This window comes from Miniopterus natalensis, chromosome 2 (assembly GCF_054644295.1).
Source record: "Miniopterus natalensis isolate mMinNat1 chromosome 2, mMinNat1.hap1, whole genome shotgun sequence".
NCBI lineage: Eukaryota > Metazoa > Chordata > Mammalia > Chiroptera > Miniopteridae > Miniopterus > Miniopterus natalensis.
This window is the reverse complement of record NC_142082.1, coordinates 160,849,839-160,860,738: the sequence shown is the minus strand read 5'-3', so window position 1 is coordinate 160,860,738 and position 10,900 is coordinate 160,849,839. Positions and strand designations below refer to the sequence as shown.

The window sequence follows — 10,900 nt, the reverse complement described above, 5'->3', positions numbered from 1 at the left end:
CATCTATCACCTCACATAATTATTTCTCTTTTCTTGGTGAGAGCACTTGTTCAGTAGAGTTCTTACATATAATATGGATAAATATTTTGTTTCTAGTGCAATATCATCCCCAAAGAATCTTTCTTTAACTGGGAAAATAATTTTAAAAATGAAGACCAAACCTCTAAAGCTAAGATTATCCAGGAGAATAAGAAAAATAAAACAAAACCAAACAAAATTTAAAATATAAGTGCTTAAATTGATATATGTGTGTGTGTGTGTGTGTATACACATATGTAGTCAAGATCATAAAATATTAATAAAATTTCTATAGTTGACCAAAATGTATATCACTGAATTTACCAGAATAACTCTATACAAAAGTTTATTTCTCATGTACATAGCAATCCAATCTAAACGTTCCTAGTTACTAAGAAACTTTCCTCACTTAAGCTTGATGTATTAGTGCCAAAACAAAAGCTGTGCCTCATTGCATCCTGCATGAACGTAACCATGAAGTTCATCAGTGAAAGGAAATTATCCCCTTTGTCAGGGATTCAAGAAGTATACTTTGTTGTCTACCTTGTGTGGTAAGAAAGGTGTCATGGGATATAGATTTCTAGGTAGGAATCATGGTTTTGCCAGGTGGTCAGAGGTACCTGAAAGCTATTTTGTGTAATGAAGAGAAAAGACTGGAAGAATAGCGCCAAGAATAATTGGAGAAAAAGCATGTGAATACATCTCGAGAGAGAGCATAAAATGTACAGATCTGTGTATCAAGTTAATGCCCACCAGGCAGCATCCACCAATGAGAAGTCACTTTACAACCAGATGGACAGGAGGACCTGCCCTCGCAGATAACCTGTCTCTTTTCTTGACCACCTTTGTGTTTATGTAATAGACCCACGATGACAGCAACTTTAGTGGCAGGGATGGAAGGAGTACATGAGTCCTTATGATGTGTGATTTCTAATCTTTTGATACCAAAATGATGTTAGGTGTATAAATTAATTTCTCTGTTATAATTGCCCTTGATAGCATAGCATACAAAGAAATGCAGACATTTTCAACATCAGACCAATTACTATGTATTCATGGACAAAGAATATAACTTCATGAAGCCTAAGTTATAAGTAAAATTTGTGTATTATCAAGTAACTCAGTGGATTATTATGAAGACATTTTAAAAATTAAATTCTTGAATTTCTATTAAACAGATCATGAAGTTTTACAAGCATATAAATTAGGCCCTAGAAAATATGAAATATATGAATATAACTATATGTTTCATTCTAAAGAAATATATAAAATAAAGATAAACAGGCCTGTAGAATGATAGTTTAATAAAATTACATAAGCATTGCTTATTTGCAAGGCAAACTGTATAGTAATCCACCAATAGGTTATACTGAGGGCTATTTTGTGTAGTAAATAAAAGATTAAGTGTGAAGCAGAGTGTACAAAATACAAACAACCAAAAAGGCAAACTATATATTGTGAAACACAGCTGTGGTTCATGTTCAGTCACTTTATATCTCTAAAAGAATTTTTTTCAATTGTAAAAAAAGTGAATTTCAATTATCATATGAATGTTTGAAACTCTCTGATATAATAAACCCCCAAGGATCGCATTTCTACTAAACGGATTTCCTTCTCTTTCCAAATACATTATTGATCAGTTTGGCCATCGATCTAGATCCACTGGGTCTTCTCTTTTCTTTGAGTTTGAAGTTTGTCAGGATGTCCTTGATAATTCTGATAAACATCATTTCTACCTCCAGAGACTGCTCTGCTGCGGACAGTTCACAGAATTGGCACCGGTTATCCAATGCCAGTTTTTGCCCTTCTTTCCAGCCAACCTCTCGCACATGACAGAGATCTTGCTTGTTACCAACCAAAAGCACTGCTGCTTCCACAGCTCTGAAATACAGATAAATAACTCTTTGGCAAGACTGTTTTAACAATTCTTTTTTATTATTATTAAGTAGGTTTATGTCAAAAAGAATTATGGACCAAAACAGAAAAAAACATTGTGTGTATGTGTGTTATTTATGGTTATATGTGTGTGTGACACATATCCCCATTTATGCACAATTATTTTAGGTAGAGTGTAGTAAGTGACACAGAAAAAACAAGGCCCTTAAAGCACAGGATTTGAAGTGATGCAAACCTATTTTTGAATTACGGCTCTGTTTACTAATGAGGCATAATGGTTAACTTTCCCAATTCTCATTTTCCTTATGTGTAAAAATGGTGCAGTAGTCATGGTCACATCAAATTCTCGTTGAGATTAAGTGAAACGATGTATATAAAAATACCTAGAACAGTGTCCAGAAATAAAAGATGCTTACTAAACATTGTTTTTTATTTTCTTATTAATCAAAAGAGGACTTTTTACTAAATAGTTACTATAACTGGACAATTTAGATATATAATAAGATACATTATTCAATGCTCATTGCTGTTTATGCTTTGTTAACATCCATTATCACATACTCGAGACACAATCTCACAATCTCATGACCTTGTACAATTTTTCTGTTTATTTAAGAAATACGTTTCCTTGTTAATATAATGTCTTTGGCAAGTATCAGTGTATTCTCATTGTTTATAACAAAACATTCTTAAAACAGAGGTTTTTCTAAGACTGTAGTGAGCTTACTAGTCCATAAGTGGTATGAAACTCTGCCAAGATATCTCCTGTAGGAAAGAACTAAGTAAATGCAGTCATCAACTCTATCTGAAGAGACACTGTCCCCAGATTCCACCAAAAGTTGGTTTCATTCACATGACAATGTGAGCCTTCAGGGAAAAAGCACTGTATGTGCTGGACTTTTGGGGGTATTAATAATATATTTTCCTATATAGTTCAGAAAATTATTGTCAACAATTAATGGGGAATGGTCAAATATTTTGAAGGTGGGTCACAAATATCAGATGTAATTTTAATAAAACAATGCCATATATTGCTTCTCTAGCCTATACAGATTAAGAACTGAAAATGTTCTAAAAATTATTTACTCAGGACATTAAGGGGATTGCCTTGAAATGTTAAAGACAGGTTTTTTTTTATTTTTATATGTGGTATTTGTGTGTGTGTGTGTGTGTGTGTGTGTGTGTGTGTGTTTTGTTTGTTTTGGGGATTCTTGGGTGATTCCTTTGATTTGGAGGAATATCAGAGGAATATTATCACTGTCCCTTACTTAAATTGTGGTGCTTAAATATAAGGCATTTAATGCTTGAAACAATAAAGAAAAAAAACACCTCTATTTCCTAGAATAATATTATAGGAAATCAGAGCTGTGAGGTACCATAGTAAATTCACCACCTTTTCTCCTACCACACCTCCATCCGTTTTATACTCAGAAAAACAAGGTCTTAGAGATTAAAGGGTTTACGTAAGGTCAATCAGATATAAGCAGGAATTTACATCAACTGGCTCCAGGGAAATATATTTTATCAATTATTTGATGGTTTCTTGATAGTAGGCATTTAAATAGATATAAAAAGAACCTCTACCAATTTTCAGTGATAATATTGTCTTTTTTCGCTTCTCCGTTTAGAATGTTACTTTAGGCTAAAGGTGAATTTGGTGAACACAAAAATCCCTTACATCAGCATTTTGAACAAAAATAAATATTTTAAATGGGAAAGGCTATAAAACAAAACAAAAATTAAAATGGGAAACTTATATCTACTAATGCAAGGAGGCACAGTTATGTCTTCATAGTTACTTGTGTCAAGACAGTTAATCGGGAACTGTTGATCAGCTATCTATTAAGAGGTGAAATGGAGAAAAAATGTATTCTCATACTTAGAATTTGTATCAGTTTCATTATGCTGTCTATTTTGCTTTGACAGACTGAACAACCAAATGACTAGAAATTGGATGACAAATGTAATAAATCTGGATTTATTTAGCATCCTTAACATTTTTGTGGGAATGAAAAGAAAAGGCTGGAAAGTGGACTATCTTGTGTACATAGGCCCATTATTTGGCAAGTGAGCGTCATGTTAACAATAGAAGCTGTCTTGTAAAATAGCCATTTACTCAGGGGCAAATAACTGTTTATGTCAGCCAGGATATAAAGTATTCTCATCTTATTTCTTTTACTACATGTATAACTCCTGTGGAATGGAAGGTGAATTGTTCAGGGCTGTTAAATTTTGTAATTGGAAGGCTGTATTAAACTCTTCCTAATGATGCTTACAGCTGTATGGTGATTTACCAAAAAGAAAGGAGAGAGGAATGAAAAAATATCTTACCTTTTACAATGACTAGTTTGTGGCTCCCGAATCCTGTAGATCAGGGCTTTTGCAAAAGCAAATGAAGACCTGTCACTGATGTCATACACAATAACAAACCCATCTGCCCAGTGCAGCTCACTGGTGAGGGAAATTTTTGCTTTCTGTGGCTGAAAACAAACCAGGCACATTGAAAGGAGTGGAATCTGACACCTGTATTATACACTTTAGAATTAGTTAAGGAAGACACATTTCATTTAGAAGAGAATTCAATAAGCCAATACTGGTGTTTTCTAAAATGTAGTTCCCTTATTTCTTCATCACCCTCTTTAATTAAAAGTGATTAAAATTTTAAAATATAAAGATGAACTATAATAAAGTTGCATCTCATTTTACAACTTTTCTCTAAGGAAATGTCTCCACCTTTTTTGAAAAATTGATAAGCTATAATTGCCTTTTGAATTCATATCTACACATTTGTTTTGAAAAGAGATAATGTTTTCTATTTATATTAGTAAATGGAATATCTTGATTTTTGGTGCTAGATTTAAATCAGTAAAAAAATTATAAGGTTTAGCTAAAAAGAGTTAAGGTATATTTTCTATAACTAAAAGAATCTGTCCCATGGAGTTGTTTTGAAATCTTGAACAGCTGTTATTTATACAATCCTATTTTCATTTTTTTGTATTTGAATAAACAAAGAAGCTTGCACTAAAAATATCACTTATGCTCTATTCACAGTGGTTAGTCACAAAGGAAACGGTGAAAATATAAACTTGAATCATAAGCCATTAAACTATTAACTTCTAACACCTACATTGTGACCTGATAGAAATATGCTATAAATTCAGTGTAATGTTTATGTTTTAAAGATATTTGTAATGTGACAGTTTTTATCATACTTTACAGAGAAGCTAGATAATGAAATGCATAACACTAAAAATATTCTCTTAGTTTCAATAATTAAAATTGAGAAGAAAATTCAGTTTTAAGACTGGCAACTTTACACTGACCCTTATCCAATCTTATTCAGATCATGACTGAAAAAATAAGAGCACTTTGTTTTACTTACTTGAGAACAGGGGTCGTATATTTCTAGATTCAGTTGCTTCCCTTCCAAACACAAATGCTTGTTATAGATGGATTCTGCAAAATATGCGTATGTTCATTGTCAGTATAGAAATACTCCAGAATAAAATTTTTTTTAAAAAGACCTGTATTTGGATCACAGTTTTGTAAATTCAAGTGGCTGTATTTCAATGGAGTTTTACAGGGGCTTTTGTTTATTGCTAGTGGTCAAAAAACATGTACTTGTTGTATTTGCTCATATATATTTCTCACACATGAAATTCACCACATCTATTCAGCTACATGCCTCTGTGCTTAAATATTTATCTTCCATCCTATTACTGTGGATGAAGTATCTGTGTTTCTATCTAAGGCCAATCCATTCACTAGGAACTAGTTAGCATTTCCTCTGACCTAGTGAAAAACATGACCTCACTGATAAGACATCTCTCTTATGCATCACAAATTCCTCCTCTTCACTGTATCATTCCTAACAGCTGGATTTCTCCTAAGTTGACAATCCTTTGGATCCCACAATCTCTTCCAACTTTTGCCCTGTTTCTCTGCTGGCCTTTTGGTATGCACCTATACCTCCTGCGTACAATTTCTCTGCTCCCATGCTCTTCAAATTATTCCAATCAGGCTTTAACTCCAGTTACTTAGCTCAAACTGTTCTTATCAAGGTCATGGTTTTAGACAAAATGGTCAGTTCTATGCTTTGATCTTCCTTTCTCTGTCAGTAGTATTAATGTAGTTAATCACTTTTGCCTTCTTAAAAGGTTTCCCTAACATGTCTTTCAAGGCAACAGATTCTTTTGTTTTTTTCTTTATTTCCTATTGCTCTATGTTCATCTTTTTAAAAAAATTTTTCCTACCATATATATCTTCCCACACTCTGATCATGGATCCAGTTTATGGATCTCTTCTATCTATACTCACTCCCTGGCTAATCTCATCCGGTCAGAGTCTTTACCTAACAATTATTGCTAATAAACCCAATTTATACCTATAGCCCAGACCATTTTCTTGAACTCTAGACACAAACAACTACTACAATTGGACATCTTCACTTAGCTACACGATGGATATCTCCCCGCTAAGACTGCATCTTCCACAATTTTCCATATCATTAGGTGACCTGTCCGTAACTCTAGTTTCTCAGAGCCTTAATGTCATTCTTGATTCTTTATTTCTCTTACATCCCATATTTAGTCTATTAAAACTTTCTTTTCACTCTAACCTCCAAGGACATTTTGATTTTCTGTCATCATCACCATTGCTAGCACACTGGTCCCAGTCACCATTATTGCTTATGTTCTTACTGAACTTCCTAGCTTATCCCTCTGCTTCATTCTCCCCTTACTCATTTCTTGTGCTCACTCTATTCCCAACACAGGAGCAAAAGTGAACCTTGTAGCCAGATCATGTCACTTGTCTGATCAAATCACTCCAATGGCTCCTCATCCCAATTGGATAAAGCAAAGCCTTAAAAATATCTGAGACTGCACCTCATTGTCCACTCTCCTATTACTTCTATGACCTCAACAGACCTCTCTGGCCATTGCCTCTCAAATTCTCCCCACTTGAGCTACACCATCCTGCATACTACTCCTCACATTTTCTAGAAAGTTCCTTCCTCAGAACTTTGATAACTGTTTCTTCTGCCTGGAATGTAATCCCCCAGGTATCTTCATGGTTGAGTTTTTACCACCTTGCTATCTCTTCTCAAATGTCCCATCAGCAAGGTTTAAGCTGACTAGCCTATTATAAATAACCACACACCACGCTAGCACCACTTCCCATGCTTTCCTTTTCTTTATAGCATTTATCATTATATGATAGTTTATATTTAATGTTTTTAATTGACTAACCCTTCCCTCCAGAATGTAAATCTTATGTGGGTTTGGATATTTGTTTCATTTTTGTTGTTTTTTACTATTATAATCTCTCTACCTCTAAGAGTACCTGGGACACGGTAGGTTTGCAATAAATATTTGTTGAATGAATAAAGGACTTTATTTCTGTAACTGTTCCTCCAGTGTTTTAATAAAAGACCCACTTCTCTCCAAAATAGAATATTGACACAAAATCATGGCCCATTCTGGCAAACACTCTATCACTAATAATGGGAAGATGTAGTAGAAATTTGGGGAGTAGAACTTCAAGGAGTTAGGGATAAGTTTTAAAATCCTTCCAAGTTACATTTAATGAAATTTGTCATAGTTTCATTAAACCTTAAAATATGTTTTCAGACAATGCCTTCTAAACTTCATTTAAGTCTACTACTGTGAACCATAAAGTTTCTTTCTAGACATTTAAAAAAAAAAAATCCACTCTCAAAACTCAAAAACTGGCAGCAGGAGTGACCAACTCTTAACTTTTTAGAATTTTATTATTTCTCCTTCAAGTCTTTCTTTACAAGATGGAATCATTTTTTGCTAGTTTGTCCCCATACAGTGGTCACCGTTTGCTCTTTAGGTAGTCTTTCCAAAATGTCTCTAGGTCTGCCCAGCCAGTGTGGCTCTCCAGTCGACCATTGACTTAGGATCCAGGCAATCGGGGTTCAATTCCCGGTCAGGGCACATGCCCGGGTTGTGGGCTCGATCCCCAGTCGGGGGCATGCAGGAGGCAGCCGATCAATGACTCTCTCATGATGGATGTTTCTCTCTCTCTCTCCCCTCTTTCCTCTCTGTGAAATCAACAAAAATAATTTTTTAAAACAATGTCTCTAAGTCTCATATTCTTTGTAGAGAAGTAACAACCAGAACTGTGTATACTTTGTTTATAAACTAAACTATATCCTATAAGAGATAAAGGTGGTATTTTTTTCATTGTTGGGGCTATTGGTTTTTGGGATGTTGTTTTATTTATGTTTTGTTTTGTAGTTCTGGAACATTTTCTCATGTCTGACTGCTGGCTTGTGTGCTATGTTGACCTTTTTGACTGAGATTGCTGACCTGAGAAATAAAACAATGAAAAATTCTCTTTCTATGTATTTCTTCTTTCTATAATCAGTTTCAAGCACTTGTCCTAAAAGGTTCACAGTGTCATATGAACAAAATACTATATTGGATACATGTAGAAGACAACACACAATGTAATACTTCTAAAATTATTTTCTAAAATACTCTAATAATGCTATCTCATAAATAAATGCTAAAGATTTTTGTTTATATTTATTTCTCATGGAAAAACACACTTGCAATCATAATTTCCTTTTACTCTAAATAAGTATTATTGAACAAAATAATTATTTCATTTTTTCCCAATTCTCATATTCTTTGTAAGTCTGTCATCCTTTTTAAATAAAAAAAACAAAACATTTTCCCCATAACTTCAATCAAGTAAGAAATTAGTGCAATTATGTTGATTAATTGCTGAGCCAAAAATATACTCAAACCTCTGGCAAAATTCCCCATTTTTATTAATTCCTCACCATGATATTTCCCATATGTTATGCTAATTCTGATCAAAATAATAAAATTATATTATGGTGCCCTGGCATCTGTTTTATAATTTCTCTGAAACTTACATAAGCAACCTAGATCATTATATATGATCTTTAATCAAGACATAATTTTCCTGATATTTTAACATAGTTTTGCAATAAAAACAAGCCTTATTTTATAGTTACTTGTGCTTTTATAATTAATTTGCCCTTATCTTTCAACAGATGCTGAATTAATTTCAAAACCCTTTCATAGCCTACGAAAATACTCATACTCACATGTTCTACAATATGTTTTTTTTGGGGGGGTGGATCTCAGTTTTAATGTTTTTCCTAGTTTTAGACTGAAACCAAGTGACTTTCTAATCCATTTTAGTTAACACCAAATTGGATGAATTTTATCAAAAAATAACATTCAGTTCAAGTACTTATTTTGGCATTTCTAACCAAGCTCTGTGAAAAAATAAGTTGCTTAAAAGTGTAAAAATGGAAAATTCTATTAAAATTCCTTTCTGATCTTAATTGTGGTTTAATTATGATCTGAAATTTTAAGGTGAAAAAAGGCTAAAGTAGTGACTTACCAAAATTAGAAGCATATTCTCCAATGAATCGCTTGGTAAGATACCTTACTGTGAGAGCTGCAAAACAAGCAAGCTGGATTTATGGTCTTTCTGTTTTAGTATACAGATAATCTAATTACATACTTAGGGTTTTATCTTTCAGCTCAAAAATTACCAAGCATCAGGAAGATCTTAAAGCTTTACCCAATTCTGCTCTAAATAATAGCAAGATTTCCACTGTGCAACCATAAAGGTTAGGAGGCTAGAAAGACAGTGATCTTAGAATGTTATCCACTCAAATCACTATGTAATTAATTCACAAATGTAAACACATAAGGCAATTTACCTTTTGGAATAGAAACAGATTTCTCATTAAATCTTAGCTGCAAGATCTATAGCATCTCTTTATTTTCTTTATCAAAGTAAATGTGGTTCCAAGGTGCACATGCTAATGACAAGGACAATATCAAGCAGATGCAGTTGCTTAAGGATATAGGGACTTCAAAATACAGGAAATAGAGAAAGGACCTCTAGTGCCTGTTCATCTTGTTACAGCTCCTGGGTCTGGCAATTACGATCCCTTAGGCCCAAGAGGCTCTATTGGTGGCATCCTCATTATCATAATGTGACCAAAAACTAAACAAAGAGATGGCTTCTCAAGTCAGGGCAAATGTTGCTTAGTTCCCAGACATCTACAAAGCTATGTCCCTCCAAAGTTTGTTTGGGTTTTATTTCTCCTCTGTAATGTGGCATTTAAAAAATAATCCACAGGTTTCAACACATCTCTCTCCACCCCTAGTCTCAGGGCAGAAGAATCCTTCCACTGGTGGGTGTGAGGACAGATGTGTTGGAGTGAGAAGTAAGTAGGATGTTGATGGAGAGGGTTCCTGTTATTCCTATGAATTTTAAACATCAGTAAAACAAGATACAAATTAATACTTTAAACAATTATCCTTCTCAAGCTATCTATAAAATCCTTTAAATATACAGTTAATTGCTTAACTTGTTTATCAAATTAAAACTGCTAATGAAACACAATAGATAGTTATACCTAGTTTTCTACGTATGTTAACATATTTCTCCCTCCTTCTGCACTCCACACCCTGCCAGAGGAAACACCCCGCTCACCAGACTTGCCGGTTCCCTCACCGCCCAGGACAGCGAGCTTCACATCGTTCATGTTGCTTTTCTGCTGCGTCTTGGTCAGCCCTGTCATGTGGAGCAATACTGGCTGGAGCCAAGCATGTGTCCTTTAAAAAGTAATGCTGCTCTCATTTCTCTAAGGTCAACCCCGCCCCCTACTCCCACCATCCAATAATAACTTTAAAAAGGTTTTCCCATAGTAGTTGTGAGCATATGCCATTTTAAAAAAACTGCAGCTGCTATTTAGACACAAAGGCTTATTAGTAGTTAAGAAGTAAACAGAAGCCTAGCTCTCAAGCCTCTCTTTTTTGTACATGGAATGTGCCTTCTCCTAGGACCTAGATAAATGATCTCACTTCATTATGAAAGTTTTAGAGGATAAGTTAACATTCCTGTAGATTTACTTTGATTGAATCAGCTTTGCTTTTTCTTTTAATACCTGAGCCTATATTTCCTT

General features: G+C 34.1%; 1 protein-coding gene across 2 annotated transcripts; it reads right to left on the bottom strand.

Annotated features, from left to right (window-relative positions):
- Window positions 1-1,616: 1,616 nt before the first annotated feature.
- On the bottom strand, window positions 1,617-10,495 carry RERGL (RERG like). 2 transcript variants are annotated; one of them, XM_016197495.2, is made up of 5 exons: window positions 10,429-10,495; window positions 9,322-9,378; window positions 5,297-5,370; window positions 4,246-4,394; window positions 1,617-1,899 (listed from the first exon to the last, which is right to left on the bottom strand). In XM_016197495.2, the coding sequence occupies exons 1-5, from the start codon at window positions 10,478-10,480 to the stop codon at window positions 1,617-1,619; spliced, it is 615 nt and encodes a 204-aa protein (XP_016052981.2). In that variant the 5' UTR covers window positions 10,481-10,495. The 2 variants fall into 2 exon arrangements, with proteins under 2 accessions (XP_016052981.2, XP_087670070.1); XM_087813944.1 differs by having other exon boundaries at window positions 4,246-4,444; window positions 5,293-5,370; window positions 10,429-10,480.
- Window positions 10,496-10,900: the final 405 nt, after the last annotated feature.